General features: G+C 33.5%; 1 protein-coding gene across 1 annotated transcript; it reads left to right on the top strand.

Moving 5' to 3' along the window:
• The first annotated feature begins 800 nt into the window (after nucleotides 1-800).
• LOC129921149 (protein EFR3 homolog cmp44E) lies at nucleotides 801-22,250 on the top strand. Its single transcript, XM_056002842.1, has 9 exons — nucleotides 801-1,334; nucleotides 6,622-6,826; nucleotides 6,882-7,032; nucleotides 10,073-10,324; nucleotides 10,397-10,527; nucleotides 18,080-18,943; nucleotides 19,001-19,463; nucleotides 19,532-19,690; nucleotides 21,897-22,250. The coding sequence occupies exons 1-9, from the start codon at nucleotides 1,250-1,252 to the stop codon at nucleotides 22,044-22,046; spliced, it is 2,460 nt and encodes an 819-aa protein (XP_055858817.1). The 5' UTR covers nucleotides 801-1,249; the 3' UTR covers nucleotides 22,047-22,250.
• Nucleotides 22,251-22,666: the final 416 nt, after the last annotated feature.

The following is a 22,666-nucleotide window of genomic DNA, read 5'->3' as shown; positions in this document are numbered from 1 at the left end:
CCAAAAATTAGTCCTCAAGAGTAAAATCAACAAAAATTCGTGTGCTTTTTTTTTCAATTTTTTGTATTTTTCAAAAATCTGTGTTCGAAACTTGTGTCTGAAATCTTAAGATATCCATTGGCTCTCTAAAAACAATAGTACCTACCTGCGAAAAATCAGAACTAGCAGATTTAACACAAAGTCTTCCTCTTCCTAATCGACAAGGTCACTGGGTTTATAATGTACATACATATTACATGTTGTATGAATCATAATTTCACACAATCATCAACCTACTACTTTTAAAATATTGAAATTTAAAAAAAAAATGTACATAGGTACCTACATATGTAAGTATTAAATAAAAAAGTTGTTTTTATTTTTATAAAAAGTAGAAATTTGGTACTGCTACACTTAAATCACATAAATGCAGAAGAAACCATAGATAGCCTTTGTTAAATGTGACGCCTGAACCAACGATTTGTAAAGGTGTTCCAGAACCAAGTAGTTCTACCTATTCAGGGAGTTCTAATAGAAGACTCATAAATGTAAACTACTAAGCAAAACTGGAATTAGTTAATTGCTCGTCCTATTTAATAATTTTTATTCATCTACATGACAAAAACTATTATTGTTTTAAATCCTACGAAACAATTCCTTCAGTAAAAGTTCAAGATAAAGAGCTTTCCTAATTTGTGTTGTCTTCTCATACGTCATTGTAAGCTCAGTTGTTCCTCTATTTAACCATTCGGTACCTTCTGATTCTGACATCAGGCATAAACTTTTCCAAAAGGCGGAAGTGAGAAAAAGCTTGTGGGTAGAATCAGTGGGCTACAAGAAAGAATCAAGGGTGTTTGATGGCGTAGGAAAAATGCCCTAAATACAAGAGTGTTCTAGTTCTGCTAATTTCGTTTGTGACATTTTACTCTTCCAATATTATATTTGAAATACGTGTAAATAACATTTATACAAAACTTATTTTATTTGTTATACCAAAACAAAACAACGGTCAATAAAAAGACACTAATACTAGAAACCTTTGACATTTGCTTCCATAATAGTCATACAAAGTGCAAAAGCTTTTCCTTAGTTTGAAGAATATTACACTTTATAATTCCTGTTTGATTGGAATGCTTCTTTATTTATCCTAATTAAAAGAAAAAAGTGCAAAACGTGCAAAGCACTTAACATTGTTTTGTTAACACATGTAACATTTCTTTTAAAAATCGTGTGAAGTGTTGTGCAAGCAAAAGGCTTTATAAACAAATCAATGGCTCTTATAAGATGTTGTTTTGAACCTGTGGAACTTCCGGAATTTCTTGATACTTTTGTTCAAAAATGTACAGATCCAGGCTGTAAGTTAATTATGAATTTAAGTTTTGGACATATTTTCAATTGATTATATTAAAAGCATGTTTAGGTACCATGATATGATGTGTCGTACGTACTATGATATCTAATTTAGCTTATTTTTTTAAGTTCTCGATTAGTTAAGGTTCTACCTAAGTACAAAAAGTTACTTAAGTACCTATATAAAATAAAATGAACAAAATACGAAAGTTCCTACTTAAATCTAAAGAACCATAATGGATTGCACTTTAAAATAAGAATAAAATAGTAAAGTATTTTTACCAAATAGCCACCTCAGCAGTCATTCTTTTGATGTCCAAATGCAAAATTGGTATTAAAATAAAGTGATTTTTATTTGTTGTAATTCACATTCACACTATTTGAATGTTGCCCGCATGCACTATGGCGTATACTTGCTCTTTTTTAATTGTCTTTTTTTAAACCGAATATGCAGGGAAGCATCAAGTTGATCAAGTTAACACAATCTGGCCATATGAAACATTATTTTATAGTTTAAACTACTTCGTTCATTTGTTTAAACTGATATATGTATGCGAACAAGAACTTTGGATATACGGCTATGTTCTTATTTGTGCTTCATTCTAATTTGTATTTAGTCTTTGAAAAACAGACGAAAACAAGTGTTTAGACTGTTTAGCCTCTTTATCTGGAGAACAAAATCAGCAACATTTATTCATACATTATTATATTATTGGGCAATATACTTTTTTCAAACTTTTCAAGATAAAAATGTTCACAAGGATCCTATTTAATGGGGCCTTTCACTTATATTTTTACGTTAACTATGATTCATACGGAGGATCTTCTTAATTTCTTCATTTTCTATTCTTGACATTATCAAGTTTGGGGTCTTATGACATTATTATTTGGTATTGCAACGAATGCTATATGCTTGAAAAATGGAAAAAATAAAGAATTGAAAAGTTAGATTTCATAATTTGAATTTTATTTTGAAATATTTAGTAGAATTATGTTATGCATGATTTAAGAGTATATTTTCTAATGGTTGGGTTATACACTAGCCCAAAATATGAAAGGAGCAAAAACAATTCGTGATTTTTTTAATTGATTTTCGATAGGCTGTACCTACAATCAATGGGCGGAATAAGTATTTTGACAAAATGCACTTTTTTCTAACTGATATGATTATGCTTCGAGGCTGCATTTTTTGTATAAAAAGTGCTAATTTCTGAGGGAAAAAAGTATTTTGACAAATGTTCTCTTTCAATGTTGGGAAGGTAAGGTAATGCATTTTACGTATTTCCAGCAAGTATAAAAATGACAGACTTGTTTAGGCTCCGATTTGTAAAAAAATGGGCAAAACAGCGGAACTTAACATTGAAATTAGTGCATCTTCTATTGCAGGTGATAATTTCGATGTGCCTGTTAAAAAATCTGTGGAGATCTGATTTTATCGCAGGAAACTATAAATTACCAAATATGAAAACACAAAAAAATGATTATAGTATGCAAAATGTACCAAGAATGGAAGAAAAATGAAAAAATGCACTAAAAAACAGACGCATTTTGAGTAATTCCCTCTGAATTGCGGATTGACTTAAAAAAGTCTGGATTTGGATATGCCATTCTTTTATCAAAAACTTTGATAGAAATAATAAAATATTAAAAGAGAGAGAGTTATAAATAATTTGTCATATCTCAGGCATTAATGAACTGATTTGAAAAATTCAAAGACTTTATTGTCTTGCTAGACGTCAACTTTAATATTTACATACTCATTTTGTTTAAATGACACTTACCGATTTTGAGATAGTTCCTTTTGTTTACAAAATTTCAGGAATTTGCAAAATCTAACATTGCAGCTAGATTTGTCATGTCCAAAAACATATAAAAACACTCCCATATTGCGTTGATCTTAAAATCTATACTCAAAGCGGGTATAATGTTTAAGCTGAGTAAGGTAATAGTTTTTTCAAACTAACTCGAAAATATGAGTCATATAGAAAAATTTATTAAGATAAAAGCTATAGAAAATAAAATTTTCTACAAGTTTTACCCATATATGTAAATTTCGTAAAAAATAAAATGGCCTAGTTATTCATTAAAACTTGTTTTTTCTTAAATCCAAGATGACGGCTTTGGCTCAAGCTCGATTTTCCCGTAAAACTAGTTTTAACTAAGCTGTCAGTGATCCCCGCTGCCGTCCAATAAAAAAAAACTGCACGATCTAATTTTTTCCATTTGAAATGTTTAATTCGACTGGGCTAACTGTTTTGCGAAGAAAATTAGCTCTAGCTCCCAAACAGATGGGGGATGGGGCTATTTCCACTTTTTATTATATTAAATTAAAGTTAGTGCCTTTGCACATAATTCAATTAATTTGTTTAGTCTTACTTAAAGAAAACTATATTGTGCCCAGTAATTTTCAGTACTGACCTCCAAAAGAGCTGAGTTGCAAACTCTGTTTAAAATGAAACTTTCTATGTTAAAGATTGATGTAATAGTACAGGTTAAATACTACATTAAATCAACAAAGCAAGAATAAAGAGTTTTCATAAAAAAATTTAGGTGAAAGGGTGTTTTTTTCTGTAATTGGCAAAAAGCCAAGATTCATTTTATTTTTGGTTTTGATGAACATTTAAACGTTTATACATTAGTTCATAGACGTTTTACACGAATCATTGGCTTTTTGGGACCAATTACAGATTTCACTGTCTCTTCGAAAAAAAACACCCTTTCACCTGAATTTTTTTTTATGAAAAATCTTTATTCTTGCTTTCTATCCCAAAATCAATGTTTTTACCAAATTTCATTAGGGTGGCATATCATTTTTGTTAACACTAAAAAAACACCTCTTTAACGATATTCTTATTGACACTTTAGACTCTTGTTTCTAATCTCAAAAGTAATATAATTTCTGAATTTTAATAGGGTAGTTACTCTTGTATTACTCATTTTTTCAAATATACCCATATTTTCTGTACACCTAAAAAAACACCCTTTCACATGAAAAAAAATTATACAAATGTTTTATTTGTAAATTATGGGAAAGACATTTTTAATAAATTTCGTAATGGTACCATTTATACCACTGATTTTATCGGACTTATCGCGGATTTTCCCTATTTCCCAAAAAAAAAAAAACACCCTTTAACCAAAATTATTTGTATAGACTGCTTAGATTTTGGTGTCTGTTATAAATAAAACATTTTTTCCAATTTTCATTAGTGTAACAATTTTTTCCAACTTTTTGTTTGTGGTCATATTTCCGAATTTCATCATTTCTTAAAAAAAAAAACACCCTTTTAATCAAAATAATTTTGTACACTTTATTAGGTTCTTAATTCTTTTTACAAACAAAACTTTTTCACCAAGTTTTAAAAATTAATAAAATATACCTTAGTCAGCTGTTATGATACCTTTCTCACACATAACTCAAAACCCATCAAAAAAACACCCTTTCACCAAAAATATTTGTAAGTAATTTATGAATTCTTTGTTTCATCAGAGTAACTAGTTTTTCACATGAGTTTCGGTTATATTTTACCAGTTGAGGTCAAAAAACAAGCACCCTTGTTTTAATCGGCAATAACTTTTCTTAGAGCAATCGTATTGATTTTATTTTTATGTCATTAGATTCAGCATCAAAAAATGCCTTAAAAACATGTGTCATATGATGATATTCCACAAACAATTTTGTTCACTATATTTTTAACCTTCACCCTTCACTTTTTTATCCTTGGTTTTTATCCCAAAAGCAAACTTTTTGCCAAGTTTCATGAGTGTAACGATTTTTTCTTTTTTAAATGCTTATTTTACCTGTACTATAAGGTATCTAATCGAAATGCTTCTAGTAGAATTTTAACTTCAATAGAAACATTTGGGCAGAGTAAAATTGGCCTTGACCAAATTTCGAAAATCGGTGTCTTGCGGTCACTCTAATGTAAACTTACATAGTACAACTTATTCCAGTACTTCTTATTCTTATGCCTCATTTACACGACTGGCAAAATGCCAATTTATCTGTCAAATAGAAGCCATTTTTATTTTCATCGAATAAACGCTTTCAATACTGCCAATATTTTTGTCAAAAAAAAAATGGCAGAGAAAATTTGGCATAAAATGTTGCCATTAATAATATTAATGGCAACATTTTATGCCAAATTTTATGCCATATTATGGCTATGTGCTGCCGCCAATATTCCAAATATACCATTTTAGAACAAAATTAACGTGTTCAATTTTTTTTGGCAAATTTCCATTTTTAAACGTCAAATCTAAACGAAACAACTGAATATTTATCTTGTCTGTGGACTGAATTTGTGTACTTAAAAAATTAAAAGTTTGGCAGTATAATGCCAACATTAAAATCTGCCATAAACTGAACTCTTGTAAATGCATGAACATACAAAATTATTTCTTCCATTATGTTGCCATTAGCTGTGTTTTTTTGGCATTTCTATCCGTATCCGCAGTTGCCGTTTACATGCATTACAAAAACAACACGCAGCTCCCGATAGGAATAGAAGCTATTAAACCAAGCAGCGGATAGAATTTCGACGAGGGGTGTAAATTTACGTTTTCCTTTCTCTTGGTGCGTGCATATAAATTTTTTTTCAGTGTGGAAATCCTACTACGGATAGAACTGCCAAACAAACACGCCTATTTTGTTTGCCGAAATATTGGCAACTTTGCGAGTCGTGTAAATCCGGTATTAGAATAAAATCGTTGAATGTTGTGTTTATATTCAACGATTTTTTTCTAATCGTCGAATGTAAATTCAATAATTTTTCCAATGAAGAAGGAAGAGTTTTTGTAGTTGTTGTAATCTCGTGGTATTTCATTCCAATAAAAATTTCTCTATTTCGTTTTACACGATTACAGCAACAAATAAAAAAACCGTCAAATGTAAACCCTGAGAAAAAAAAGTGATAGAAATCGTTTCTGGAAAATGGAAAACACCAATGTTTGTTTATTTAGCCTTCCAATATAAAATTGGAAAGTTCACTTTCCTTTATAGATTTTTATATGACGTGTTTTTGTTTGACATTTAATTTTCTGTTTTTTGATTTTTCGATACGATTAGTTGTCACCAAAATTTAGCTTATCTCTTTCCACAAAGATTTTCTGATTAATTGCAATTTTCTAATAAGCAATTATGTCAGGTAATATTTTTATTTACAATTTATCATTTTCAAGATTAACTTACTCCACTGGTCACAAAAATATTACATAATAATAAATCAATTTCATGATTTGCGAACGCTCTTATGTTTGAATACAAATGTATATCAATGTTTTTCGCTTCAGGCTGCTGCGGTTGCTGCTCAGCGCTTCGACCTCGTTACAAACGTCTCGTTGACAATATATTCCCCGAAAATCCGGAAGATGGATTGGTCAAGTCCAATATGGAGAAGTTAACCTTCTATTCTCTAAGCTCACCAGATAAATTAGATCGCATTGGTGAGTATCTGTATCAGAAGGCTACCAAGGACATCAATAGAAAAAGATACAAGTATGTTAAAAAGACGTATAACAAGAATGTCTAGTTAATCGTATTTTCCTTATAGATTTGTTGAAATAGCAATGGAAGCTATGGATCTGTTGCTAGTAGCGTGTCATGCACAAACTTTGAATCTTTTTGTGGAATCATTCTTGCGAATGGTGCAGAAGCTGCTAGAGGACTCCAATCCTAATTTACAAATTATGGCTACAAATTCGGTAAAATGAACAGTCTTTTTAAAAAAATTAGTTAGTTCATAATTGAGGCTACGAGAACAATTATAGTGGCGTTCCTTTTGAGCAACGAGAGATTTAAGATACAAGGTTTTTTTAAAACAACACTTTTTTGAGTGCCATCAAGTTCTGTTTGTATCTAGGTGCATTATTTTTGTATTAAAATAAATATACCTATTAAGAGAACAAGTTTTTATGAACAACTCAATTTTGAAAAAAAAAAGTGGAAACGCCACTCTTGCTCTCTCATAGCCTCAATTATACCTTATCAAATAAATTTGATCTTCTTCGTTGGATATAGGTTTTATTTTAATTGTACCTTATTTTCTGTGTCGACGTTTCATATGTTACACGCTTTTTCAGGAATGCTCTGTCATTTTCCCTAATCCTGCAGATATTAATCTTGACGATGCGGTCGATAGAACTCAACCGCAGTTTAAGAGGCTTTGTTTTGTAGATTTTTCTGTTTAATTTTTTGTTTGTTTATTTGAATTCAAAACTCTCCAAGAATAGAGCCAATATGGTAAGCTTATATATTGAGTTCTGATTGTCGCATCGCCAAGATTGATTCAGGCTTCAGGAAAATGACAGAGCATCAAACCTTATATTCAGAATGCGAATTCATGTTAAATTAGCCTACTCACATTAATTGGAAAGCTTGCGTTGTTTAACCCCCCGGAAACCATATAAAGCCGCGATTTAAACCTGCCAGACTTTTAAAGTCGTTATTAGAACACATAAGGCTTTAAAACTGCATACCTACTTACATTTTGGTTATACCTCCACTCCCAACATTTGCTGTGGGCTCTCGTTCTATGGGTACATCGTATTTCGGCACTTAAAATTTTCCATAGACCCTTAGAATTTCAAGTTATAGTAAAAAACCGTTTTTCAATGTTTACACGTTTCAACGATTTTTCACTCAGTCATTTTTCGATCACATTATTTTACAGTTATAAACAGAGGACTACGTGTTCTTTTTGAAAATATTTTTTTATTTTGCTCGATCACCAAATTGGGTGTAGATTTTATAGACTGAATCTCAAAGTACAACATTTTTTCCCCATTTATTAGAATTGTGAGACCGTTTTAAGCTATATTTTATGTTATAATTTTTTTTTTAAACAGTTTTTCATTTCTATTTATGCTGAATCAAATAAATGTTTTTCCATCAAAATCAGTTAGAAATTGTGTAAGTTATGATATTTTTACTCGAGAAAGAACTTTCAATTTATTGGGACAATCGAAGATATGAAAAACTAATTTCCCTGTTCATACTGATGGTAGAAAATTTGTTATGGTCTTAATTTTTAGAAAAAGTGGTGTTCTTTGTAATTACGTTTGAAAAATTTTGATATCGTTTTTGGTTGCTCAGATTTTAAATTTTTAATACTATTCATTTTTTCTTGCCCATGATAAAACAAACCCACACAAAAAAGTGCCAATACTTTGACCGGACATGCCTATCTTTATGTATTTTGACGTGCTGAATCCGAATCTGAAGTCAGTTTTGACCAAACACCCTCAAAATTTTGAGGAAATTGTAAAAAATCATGAAAATTGGGGTTTTTTTGTAATAAATTGAAATTCCTTTCTCGAGTAAAAATATCATAACTTCCACAATTTCTAACTGATTTTGATGAATAAAAATTCATTTGATTCAGCATAAATAGAACTGTTTGTAAAAAAAAAAATGAAAACACATAATGTAGCTTAAAACTGTCTCCGAATTCTAAAGAAAAATGTGGGCACATATCATTCTCTTATTATAATGCTATTCTTTGACCAACTGTATTCTATGACCAACTGTATGATTTTTCTGCATGGAAGTGCCTACATTAAATGATGGACAATACTTTGCTCCATCACCTAAACATTTGATTTTATATAGAAGCTATATTTGATTTATCGTTTTTAGAAAATTCATCTTTTAAATTCGAAAAAAATGAATTTCTCAAAACATTTACCGATTTAAAAGCTAAACAAACAGTATCTTTTGTGTCGAATTCCTTTCAACCACTTGCATTCGCTGCTAAAATCGCTACTAAATTCGATAATTTTTGGTGGTTTGGGAAATTAAAAAAGGTAGCGATCTCTTTGATTTGATTGTATTTGTGTCCAAGCGACCGATAAAAAACAAAAGAACATACAAAACTTCATAGTAAGAACAAAACAACGTAAAATTAATTTATTTTGTTCACTAAAAATGATTTATATTTCACAAATATACAAAAATTGGCTCTGGTTCTTCATTTCATTACAAAATTTTAGTTTGGTTTGTCGTTTTTCATTTGGCAAAATTGTAGTGTGTGTGAAAGTCTGTGTAAATACGTCTCACAAAAGAGATTTAAAAAGGATCGATTCTTCGGGAAAAAATAGCGATTTTTTTCAATAACAATTCATATGAGGAAAAAGTAGCGACTGCAAGTCGACTGCAGATCGAATTTTTGGTTCATTGGAATTTGGCATTTATTTCTAATAGGAGCATCTTGAATTTGAAATTCCAAAGATTAGGAATATGCAAAAAACTTCTGTAGGAAAACTGCATTGTATTTGTAACTAAATTTGGTGGAACCAACGCAACGGATTGAAATATTGGTTCAACAAAGTTTTTATTATATTTATTGGAAAAGAATTTGATAGCAAAGTTTCCATAATTTTGTTACCAAGGTATGGAAGTTTTCCATTATTTTCATATTCATCTGTAAATTGAATTTTCGGATGCAAACCATTCAGTCCGTCTAGAATTGAATTAACATGACTAGATTTAAATATAACAAAAATGTCATCCACATATTTTGTAATAATTTTAGGTTAATATCGAATATTTTCAAAAACATTATCCAATTATGCTTCTATTCTTTTTCTTAGTCCTGAAGAAGCGTGAAACGTCGACACAGAAGATAAGATAAAATTAAAATAAAACATATAGCCAACGAAGAAGATCAAATTTATTTAATAAATATAGGTCACGGAATATAGAAGCATTTATGTACCCTATCCATAACTATTCCCTAATTTATAGTTTGTAAAATTTGCCAATATTGAAGAAGATACTCCATCGTATCATCGGCGTTATGACTTCTTTATATCTAAATTCTCGTCAATGTGTCATGGAAACCATGACAATATAGAACTGAGGGATAGCATTCGATTAGCTGGAATAAAAGGTTTGCAAGGTGTCATTCGGAAAACTGTATCCGATGACTTGGTGGAAAATATCTGGGAGAAGCAGCACATGGAAAAAATTGTTCCATCACTTTTATTTAATATGCAGGTAAGATCATAGATCATAAATGCTTTATATACAAATGTAACAAATTGTATTCTGTTTTTTTCTTTTATTTAGTTTGGTGACTTAACTCCAACAGAAGATCCAACAGAGATCACTCCGCCAGTTCTGGCAGAAGAAGTTTTAAGAGAATTAGTAGGCCGAGCATCGTTTGGACACATTCGATCAGTGCTGAAACCTCTTTTGACGTAAGTATATAATTTGGAGTAGTACGTAGAACTCCTCCCCGCCTCTTCCCCTTCCAATTAACTTCCAATTGCACTAAGGTCATAAAAACATTGATTAATCGTCAACTCATGAAATATCTTAAAGAACGAAAGCTTGCCAATGCACGTTGTCCGCTTAACTAGAAAGTGAGGGAACACAATTTTGGTCAGGGAAAATCAAGGAAAGTCAGAGAATTCGAAAAGCGGCCATTGTATCATTTTTAAAAATTCGCTGGAAAGACCAAATGTCATTATGTTTTCAATCACGGCATCGCACCTTACTTTTAGGATAAACTACTAAATCTGAAAAATATGTTAATTGTTTCCATGAAGCACTAAATATAGTATCCCATAATGAACAAATGGATTTGTTCGTTCGTTACTTTGAAGAAACGAAAGAACGCCCATCATACATGTCTGTAATCGTTAATGAGTTTTGCAAAATGCGAAGATATTTAAAAAAACCGGGTTTAAAACAAATACAAACTTCTTCAATGTACGGGTCAAATGTTAATTTGTTATTAAAAAAAAATAAACAATAAACGGATATTGATGCCATGCAACTTATTTAACTTTATATGAAGATTAACCCTCTGTAGACACCCCTCTTTTTTGCGAATTTAGTTTATACTTTTTCATGTCTCTAGAACTTTCGGTCTCACTATTTTACAGAGAATCATATATGAAATTGATGTAGAATTTTCCGAGGAATTCGAATATTGTGTTCACAATTCCAAAAATTTTAACCCTTATAAAGACACTTTTTACCACCACTTTTTATTTTTGTCCTGCCAAATTCGCACCCGTGTCCCGAGGGTTAACATATCGTCGGCACAAAGCCAAAAACCGCGAATCGGCATTTTTGGACATTTTCACTTTAAGGCGTCATTTAACTTGTTATCGGTTCCCCTATCCACTGCTTTGACCCCAATCATCCATCTGTTGCCTAAAAGCCTAAAATATCAAATTCTGTAGCACGAGTTCCCATAAGATTGCATGAATTTCCAAAACTTTGAAGTCGTTTTTCTCAAAACTACAATTTTGCAGATTCGTGGTTTTGGCGTTGTGCCCACGATATATTAATAAAAAGTTTAATTTATTTTAAGTAAAAAAGGTTAAGATTGGTTTTAAGGCCAATAAGTTAATTACTAATAAAAATATTTGATTTTCTGTAAATTCGGCCTACGCACGATAATTCTACGTAATAACGACATGAGAAAATTAAAATCTATACCACACTGCTAGCAGACTCATGAGAAACGTTAGGATAAGTGAGGCAGTTTTCATTGTTTATATCACGTCAAAAATAAAAGGAAAATCGAGAAATTTAAAAGTTTAACTTGAATGCCGCAAATTTTATTTATTACTGTACTCTCCAAAATAGAAAAAAAAAATCCGTCGAGGTATAATCTTGAGTTTAAACCCCAAAAATATTTTAAAAAACTATAATTTCTACACAAAGAGATTTCAAAACCTGCTTTATAATCTCTACGTTTCTAATCATATAGACGACGAATGACCAGCAGTATGGCTTTCGTAGTAATAGGTCCACTGGCGATCTGATGGCAAATCTCACCGAAAAGTGGAACCATTCTTTACACTGCTTTGGAGAAAGTACGATTATTGTGCTTGATATTTCCAAAGCATTTCATAGAGTTTGGCTTAAGCCTCTATTATCGAAAATGCGTGCTTTCGGATCGATGATTACGTTCTCTGATATCACTGGTCAACAAGGTTTTTGCCACAACAACCAAAATATACTTTTCTAGTAGTTTTTGATGTGCTGAACTCGAATCTGAAGTCAAAAAATTGTTATTGGCCTCCGTTTTTGAAATATTACCGTTAGAAAATGTCAAAAAACGTCATTTTGGCTGTTTTCGAAGCTATGTTTTTATGTGGGGTAGTTCATTATGAATTAATTTGTAACGGTACCTATAAGAACTAGTTTTATTCTTTCAAAAAATGTTTAAATGTTTCCGATATCTTTTTTACTGTCCGAGATATTTAAAATTTAAGTAGCGGTCTTTGAATCAGAAACAACACAGGCCAACCAAATTAAACATTTTTTGCCACAAGAACCAAAATATACTTTTCTGAAGGTTTTTGGGTTGCTGAACTCGAATCCACAATCAGAAAAATTCTATTAGCCTTCGTTCTTCAAATATTACCGTTATAAAATGCAAAAAAAGGTTTTTTTTTATAACGGTAATATTTCAAGAACGGAGGCTAATAGCATTTTTCTGATTGCGGATTCGAGTTCAGTAACCCAAAAACCTTCAGAAAAGTATATTTTGGTTCTTGTGGCATAAATTCTGTGACCAGTGACTTAAACTTTAGATTAAGTTTAGTTTCTCTTTGGCTTATTAACTAAAACTTAAGATATCTCGACCAATAAAAGAGATATCGGGAAAATTTAAACAGTTTTTAAAAGAAAAATATCTGTTCTTATAATCACCGTTACAAATTTGTTTATAATGAATTACCCCACATAAAAACAGAACCTCGAAAACAGCCAAAATGACGATTTTTAGCATTTTATAACGGTAATATTTCAAAAACGGAGGCTAATAAAATTTTTCTGACTTCAGATTCAGATTCAGCACCCCAAAAACTGCTAGAAAAGTGAAAAGTATATTTTGGTTCTTGTGGCAAAAAAAAGTTAAATTTTGTTGACCAGTGTATTCTGATATTCACTATATAAATGCTGTTAGCCCCAAGGTTCCGTTTTGTCTCCGAATCTACTTCTTATCTTCTTCTTCTTCTTCTCCATTATCGACGATAGTCATGATCTCGGATGGGGTCACAACTCTCCCACTCTACTGCTTCACACTACGGCTCCGCATGTGGGGTTCGCCGGGTTGACCTCAGGAAACGTCGGCAGGCTTCTCGATTTTGAATTGTTCCATGTCTAAGGCCAACTGAATGCAGTTGTCGTTGCATTTGTCTTCTCCATGAGTTCTTAGGCCTGCCTCTTCTTCGCGATTGCGTTGGAACGTCGTATGCGATCGCCTTTTGAACTGGGTTCTCAGGGTTTCTTCTTTGTACATGACAGTACCAGCTTAAACGGTCATGCTGTATTTTATCCAAGACGGTATTTTTGACGTGAAGACTTCCTCGGATTTGCTTGCTTCTTATTCGATCAAGCTTTGTTACTCCTGCTGTCATACGAAGAATCTTCATCTCTGCTGCTGTCAGTTTACTCTCATACGTTTTGTACATTGTCCAACATTGTGAACCGTATGTAAGTGCTGGGCGAACAACTGCAGTATAGAGCTTTCCTTTTAGTTTAGGGGGCATTTTTCGGTCACAGAAGATGGCAGAGTTTTCGCGCCACTTCATCCACCCTACACTTATTCGGTGGTTGATGTCGTCATCACAAGAAGCTTGGTTGTTGATCATAGATCCAAGGTATTTGAACTTTTCGCACTTGGGGAGTATTGTGCCATTCAGGTAAATGTCCGGAATAGGGCCGTCTGGGTCAGAAAATGGACAGCAGAGATATTCTGTCTTTTTCGCGCTTATCCGGTACCCACTTCCCTCCAGAACATCCACCCATACATCAAGTGCTCGTTGCAGGGATGTTGGATCTTCACTTATGATGGCGCCATCATCAGCAAAGAATAACTGACTCACTTTCGGATCCGTCACTTTTTCTTCAAGCAGAAAGTCAAGGACGGTAATAAAGAGCAAAGGACTCAGGACGCTTCCCTGGTGCACACCGACTTTAATTGGGAACTCTTCGGTGACTCCTGCGGGGCATTTTACCTTCGTTTTTACTTCCTCGTACATGTCCTTGATCATCCGCACGTAGATTTCCGGAACCCCTCGCTGTCTCAGGGACACCCATATCAGATCTCGTGGCTGTCTATCGAATGCCTTTTCGAAATCAACCAGCACAATATGCAAATCCCTCGAGGAATCACGGTGTTTTTCCATTCGGATTCTTAAACTCTGTATGGCATCTGTGGTTGATTTACCCGAGACAAACCCGCACTGGTCATCAGACAGCCGTATTATTTTTCGTAGTCGGCCGTCCAAAATCCGCTCAACGATCTTCATGGTGTGTGACATCAGCTTAATCGATCGGTAGTTATCACAGTTTCGTGTGTCCCCCTTTCCTTTGTAGATTGGGAGAAGGAAACTTTCTCTCCACTGATTTGGCATTTGGTCACCGCTAATGAGTTTGGAGATGAGAATCGTGAGCCATTTACACCCAATGTCTCCCATCTTCTTCCAGAACTCAGAGGGTATTTCGTCTGGACCAATCGCCTTTCCTTTCTTGGAGTTTTTCACCGCCACGCTAACTTCTTCGACTGTAAGGTCGGGTACTTCTTCTAAATTAGGTTCGGCTGTTGGAAAGTAAATCCTGGGAAATTGCTCATTTAGGAGTTCGTCACAATACTGTCGCCACCTGTGGAGAATTTTGTCGTCATTCACAAGTAGTAGGCCTTGAGCATCGTTAATGAACTTTGGTGTCGCAGTTCCTGGAGAGCCTGGTTTGCATCAGCAGCTGGATCAGATATTTCCCCAAGCTCGCGATACATGCTTTCCGTACTCTCTGCCTTATGCTGGGCGCATTTCTTCTTTGCTTCCTTCTCGTAGCGCTTGTAGTCCACTTCGAGTCGTGCTTTTTCATCTCTATTATGAGAGGGGCATTTGGACCAAGCTTGGAAAGCGGTCTTTTTCCTTGATATCACTGCTTTGACTTCATCGCTCCACCACCATGTTTCTTTTTCCCGTTGGTAGTTTCCTTTAGATGTTCCTAGCAGTGACCTCGCCTTCACCAAGCAAGTTCTTTGCAGAGAGTCCCACATATTTTGTACTCTGCACTCTTCGTTTTGTAATCTGCTGGTGGTCTCGCACAGATAATTTCTCATAACAGAGATGAATGCATCGCCTTTTTCCTTCTCCAGGTTGTACCACTTGATACCTCCGGTAGCCTCTCTTTGTTTGTTTGCCGCCTTCGTCTCCATAAAAAATTCTGTCAGTAGGAGACGGTGTTGCTGGGCGATCGCTTCTCCTAATATCACTTTGCAGTCTTTCACTAGCGGCTTCATGAAACTAGATACCAGATGGTAGTCGATCTGTGTTTCATTTCCACCGCTGCTATAAGTGATAAGGTGTCGGCTTTGTTTAATCAACATGGTATTCAACACTATAAGACCATGTGACCTGCACATGCTTAGAATTTCTTCGCCAGGAGGGTTTCTAGCTCCGAATCCAAGGCCACCATGGCAGTCCTCATAGTCTTCGTTGCCGTTCCCTACATGTCCATTTAAATCTCCACCCACAAACAAAAGCTCTTCCTTTGGGATGTCTTTAATGAGGTTGTGGAAGTCTAGCCAGAATGCATCTTTTTCCACCTGCTCACATCCAATTTGGGGAGCATATGCACTGACTATATTCCACACCTTTCCTTCCATCACCAGTTTTAGAGACATCAATCGGTCACTGGACTTCGAAATAGCCAAAACGTTTCCAAGAAGCTTTTCCGCAAGGATGACACCGATTCCGTTTCTACCTTGCTCTGTTCCGTAGTAGAACATCTTGTATTGTTTTGTCTTGACGTCTAAGAAACGGGCTCTGTTTCCAGTGTTTCGCCACTTGGTTTCTTGGACGCACAAGATGTCCACTCGCCTCCTCTTCATCATCTCTTCTAATTCACAGCTTCGGCCGTTCATACTACCCACGTTCCAACTCGCGACTCTCAATTTTCTTCTAACCTCGTGCATTACTTTGCTAGCCCCCGGAATCCGTATAGCTCTGACTCGATTATTTCTAATCGGTCCAGGATCAGTACCGTGTGTAGCAGCGGTACTGCCTGGCGGGGTAGTGCTGTTCGTGTTAGCAAGTACTTCCATAATGCTCGAAATTTTTCGGAAAATTTCGCGAAACGTTTTTCGCAAATTGTCGACAATGGCATGCTCCTGTTTTTGTAATGTGATCGTCTTTTACTACGCCGAATCTACTTCTTATGTTCTTAAAAATGATCTTTTATCCAAAACTGCTAATCCACTGAATTGTTTCGCCAACGACTCAACCCTCAGCATCTCATATTTGTTTCCAATTTCACATTCCTGCTCCTCGGATGAAGAGCTTGAACGGTTTCGTATGATAAGTTCAATGAATTCTGATCTTGACAGAATTGTTAAATGGGGATGCGAGAATTGAGTTGAATTCAAAGCAATGCTTCCAAAAGCCAATGCTGTCTTTTGTCATTGAAATTCAATGTACCCTAAAAAATTTAACCGAAACAACCCTCTCGCTAAAAATGCCAAACAAGTTCTACCTCGAACCCAACTCCGGCTATAAAGTTAAGTATAGAGTCTCAAATTTTAGCCGTTCAACTCGTATCTGGAATGCTTTGACTGGCTCTTTCTTTCCTCCGCATACAAATCTACAGAAGTTTAAAATCAATGTACATCGGCGTCTTCTTCTTAATCCTCTTCTCTTAAAAGCTCGCAGTGTGTTTTTATAACAGTTCTTAATAGAGTCCATTTTAGGCTGGACAAAAAAGAGTACGCATTTAAACATTTACAAATTTATTTGAATCACATATCTTCAATTACCCATTCAACGCAGATTAGAAGTTAATAATCTTAATTAACAGGTGATTCCCACCAAGTGAGATCTCTGAGCGCTCAGAGATTTTTTAAGTAAGACAAATAATCTCAGCTGAGCGCTCACTTTTTGCTGAGATTTCTGAGACGAAAATTCTTTGGATTCAATTTCTCAGTTTTATTTCTCTTTCTTTAATTTTTTTTTATTGTTTTGACGTTTGTTTGGTTGATGGTGTGCAGTTATAAAAGTGCTAAAAACATGAAAAATATAATGAAAATTTGAAGAAAATGTTCTTATTTTGAGATGCTTCACGAAATAACTTATTTAGAAATAACTTTTTATCACAACTTAATATTTGAAAAAAAAAGTTGCAATTCTGTGAAGTTGCAGTTGATGTGTTGGATTTGAAAAAAAATTTTGCTTTCTTCAAAACGACATTGAGCCGTCAGAGAGTTTTTCTTGGTGGGACGCACCTAATGTCTCTGTTGCTCAGTTATCATTTTTTACTGAAATACCATAGTGCGCAAAAAGAATCGATTTTATTCCCAAAACTGTCAGAATCAATAAAGTTAATTTCAATTGTATTTTGGCCAGGATGAAAAATTTTGACATGCTGACAAATTGTTTACAATAATGCCCTTACTCGTCTAATAAATCTTCTAACAATATTTGTTATTTTTAACTTGGCAATATGTATAAAAAATTATTCGGCTTTAGCTACAAATTTCAAAAACACAATCACAGAATCCGTTCGTCGTGCAAGGTTTCTTAAAAATGTCATCACTAAAGGATTTTGTGTTTGCTTGTTTTTATTTTGTTTTGTGGATATAACATTTCAAATACGAATGTAAATACATTTTTCTTGTGACAATCGCCTTACTCAAACCAAGTTTCTTCTAGAAATTAACTATCTTTTTTGTTAATCAATTCATAGAACTGTCCCGTCATTTTAAACATTCACTTTTTTTTACAGTCATTTAGATCGTCATGAGCTCTGGGTACCAAATACCTTTGCAATTCATACATTCCGCATCGTGATGATTTCAATACAGCCGCAGTACTCTTACACAGTTGTCGAGACTCTAATGAAGCATCTTGACAATAACTTTAAGTCATCTCCCCGCACTAGAACATCTCTAGCTGTTGTTTTATCAAAAATTATCGCAATTGCTGCCGGGGAAAGTGTTGGTCCCTCGGCTTTGGATATCATAAACAATCTTCTTACACATCTTCGAACAAGTGTCAGCACCACCACCGAGATAACGCCTGAAGAATCGCAATATCAAGAGGCACTTATCAATGCACTCGGTGAGTTTGCCAATCATCATCCGGATTATCAGAAAATTGAAATAATGCTTTTCATCATGAACACTGTACCGGACTTGAGCAAGAAAAGCAAAGGAGATCAAATGTTGCAAAATATTCTTTTAAAGAGTTTGTTAAAGGTCGGCACTCAATACAGTACTGTGTCGTTCGAAAAGGCGTTCCCAGCTTCATTTTTGCAGCCATTACTTAAGATGGCTCGTGCTCCACACGATCCTACAAGAATTATTGTTATGCAGATTTTCCAAGCGTTGCTGGATCGACATCAAAATCAAATTGTATTAAGCAGTGTAACGGTTAAACCATATAATGCATTATCACAAGAGCCTCCTTCACGATCTGATATTATTTTTACCCACAAATATGGCGCTAATATTATGCAGGCTCTGATTGAGAGCATGGCATTGTCAGATCGAATTGAAGCTCTGGCTTCTAGTTACAACACAGCCGCTCTTTTATGTGTTGAAATGGCAAGCAGCGAGACAGTACAAGAGTTTCTGCTGTTCATTTTAGGGTAAAGATTTTAAATAATATTTAAAGTTTGTATGTTTACCCAATTTTTTTGTTTTAGAATCCAACAAGTCACAGTAACTGCTGAAGATCTGGATAATGTTCACAAGAGCAATTTGCACTCTATAGCTATATCTTTGCTTTGCTTAATAGCTAGAGTGACAGGTATAAATAATCTCATGGAGTATGCGGAGAAAATTATTGATGCGAGAAAGGAAGAAGCAGCACATTTCTTGCCACCTCTGCTTGATTCGAAGAAGCAGAGCGGCAAAATATACAATATAAACTTTCCCCATTTGTCTATTGATAAAAAAGCTTTGGCTGAAAATTTACAAAATGCTGGAATGGATTATAATAGGTTGGAAACTGGAAGTCCATACGCACTAAATCAAATAGACAATTCAGCCCATAGACACTCATGGGTTGAAGCAGCTAGCAATATGCCTACAAGAAATAGTTCTGCTGATCTTGCTGCTTATAACAATGATGCTGATAGCGTGAGTAGTTCACCGGGTGTTTCAAAGGTAATTATTAAAAATATTCTAAAATATTTGTAATTCTTTATAATTATGTCATGTTGTTCTTTTATTAGAAAACTCTTGCTCCAGAGTATAACTTTGAAGCAATGAAAAGAGCTTTGGCAGAGCCAACAGAAGCTGTCAAAAAGGAACAAAGGGAAAAGCAACTTCAAATTGGACGAACATTCCGGGAATGTGATTTTGATGATTTAGTTAGGCGTACTGAGCCAAAGGTAATAACAAAAGTTATTTGTCTGATAACCGTAAATCTACGTCTAAGTTTGTCTCTTATGTTTGTACTCAAAGTGGATTTTTTCTTTCTTTTTTTTTTTTGCTTTTCTATAAAGAAGTCACTTTTTTACTTTTTCAACACGAGCGATCAGTTATTAGATATTGCTACTTTAAACATACGAATAAAAAAAAAACGACTCTTGAACTCGCAATGTCTCTTAACTGATCACTCGTTACGAAAAAGTTGTTATGAATCTTGTCTAATAAATGAGAGTATTTTTTTCTATCTAAAGAAATCAAATAGCACACTCAATTTGCAGGTCGAAACTATTTATAAATATGTTTTTTTTTTATCCTTAGAATAAAACAGCTTTAATTATTTTAACGCCCTTTGACAGTTCGATCAATATTCTAAAATCTTCCAATCGTGTATACTTAGCTTTAAAAGCTGAAACACAATCACGCTTTGCCGTCGATTTTGACAACTGCCAAAAGTTCAACCATACGAAATCTGTATAACCTCCCACAATGACGCTTTTCTTACGTACGCTTTTTTTGACAAACGTAAGGAAACGTAAGAAAGCGAGCAAAAGTTCAACCAGACTGAACTTTTGCTCGCTTTCTGACATTTATCAGACATAGTTACAGTCACCCACATTATTATTGCGCCAAATGTGAATAAAAAAAAATAAATTATTGCAAACCTAGGTGTGTTTTTTAATTTCTCTATATAGATTTTGCTCAAAAAAACGACATCGAGATATTTTAAATCAAAACAATTTACGTATTAAAAACAAAAATAATTTAATGATTTTGTAGACTGAGTTTTATTGTTTGTTCTGTTTAAAAAACAATTTATTTTGTTTGGTTTTGTTTTTATAATTATAGGATTTAAGAATAAACAAATTTCTATGCATATTCGGACGCATTAATATCCCTCTTCATTTTTCCACATTTTAAATCAAAATAAAAACTTAGACCAATATTTTTGTGGGTGACTGTGTTTTTTTTATTTGACAGCAGATTTTATGTTAAAATCAGCTATTCAAAGTCAAAGTGACAGAAGCGCGCTTTGAGGATTTCTCAACGTAACGTGATGACGCGTCTGGCAAAGCGTGATTGTGTTTCAGCTTTAAAGCTGAAACACAATCACGCTTTAGGGCGTCGCTTCGTTGCGTTGCGTTGAGAAATCCTCAAAGCGCGCTTCTGTCACTTTGACTTTGAACAGCTGATTGCAACATAAAATCTGCTATCAAATAAAAAAAAACACAGTCACTCACAAAATTATTGGGCCAAGTCTTTATCTTGATTTAATTGTGGAAAAATGAAAAAGGATATTAATGTGTTTAAAAAATGCATAGAAATTTGTTTATTCTTTAATCCTATAGTTATAAAAACAAAACCAATCAAAATATATTATTTTTAACAATAAAACTTAGTCTAAAACATCATTAAATTTTTTTTGTTTTTCATACGTAAATTGTTTTGATTTAAAATATCTCGATGTCGTTTTTTTGTGCAAAATCTATATAGAGAAATTAAAAAACACACATAGTTTTGCAATAATTTATTTTTTTTTATTCACATTTGGCGCAATAATAATGTGGGTGACTGTAACTATGTCTGTTAAATGTCAGAAAGCGAGCAAAAGTTCAGTCTGGTTGAACTTTTGCTCGCTTTCTTACGTTTCCTTACGTTTGTCAAAAAAAGCGTACGTAAGAAAAGTGTCATTGTGTGAGGATACACAGATTTCCTATAGTTGAACTTTTCGCAGTTGTCAAAATCGACGGCAAAGCGTGATTGTGTTTCAGCTTTTAAGCCTTTCAAAAAAAAATTATCACAACTCTGAGTTTCACCGCCGCTTTGCCTTAAATAATTTGGTATTACAATTTAGCAAAATGCTTGTACAAACTCGTACAAAGGTCTTTAAGGGCCAATTTGTCAGTGCTGTGTTAACTCAGTTAGTTAATTCTACAAATGAATTTCATTCAAGCGGGTTTTCAGTAGGGAATGAATACATAAATGCCCTACAACTAATGTAAATAAACTTAAAACAAATTTTCTAAATTCGATTACTTTTTGTATAAATAAAATGCAATTATGTTTTTCCCAGCATTCCTCCCCTCTTCGCTGTCCATTATTTCCCTTTTTGTTTTCTTTAATCTAAAGAAATAATTCTAACTTCATAATTTTTTTATCTCTTTTCAGCATGATGTCATTCAGAACCGACTTAATGATCTTTTTAATTCTCTTGCAATTGAACGGCAAATATCTCAGAGTGATATTAAAAATCAACAGCAGCAACAGCCTCAAAAGCCAATTTATGAAATAAGTTTTCCAGAATTATTCTACTACTAATAGCCAAATTTTTAATCAATTATTATAACAAAGTTATTCGTTTATAATATTTATTGTTACTCAATGTATTTATTTTGTACTCTCGCTGTTTTTATTTTGTTGTAGTTTATTAATTGCTTAATTCAGAAGTTATTTTATATATATGCGACAGCCTTGAATGCTTATTTTGAAAAAATAAGGAAAATACAATTTACTTTAATGGAATTTATGGTTAAAAATGTTTTATCTTCTTTTTTTGTGTTTATTTATAGAAAATAAAAGCCAACAAAAAAATGTTTACTGATCATCTACGGGGCTTGGACATAAATATTCACCATAGAGGGATTCGATTATTTTGGGGGATAATATTTACCCTGATTACATTTATGAATGGTCGATTCATCGAGTTACTCACTCATACTTACTCACAATTGCATATTAAAATTAAGTTTTTAGGAAAATAGATGCTTCGGTGTGAAAAGGCAATTATGTTATCCTAATCAGTACCTGAATAATAAATTATCACAGAAAATTCTTTAATCAATAAATGCGTAATAAATTTTCAGGCAAAATACTTAAAGTAGAGTTCAAAGTCCAGGATAGTTCGCAGTTGTTTTCATGTATTCGAAAACTCGACGGGC

This window comes from Episyrphus balteatus, chromosome 1, assembly GCF_945859705.1.
Source record: "Episyrphus balteatus chromosome 1, idEpiBalt1.1, whole genome shotgun sequence".
NCBI classification, from domain to species: Eukaryota; Metazoa; Arthropoda; class Insecta; order Diptera; family Syrphidae; genus Episyrphus; species Episyrphus balteatus.
This window is presented reverse-complemented; position numbering and strand designations above follow the sequence as displayed.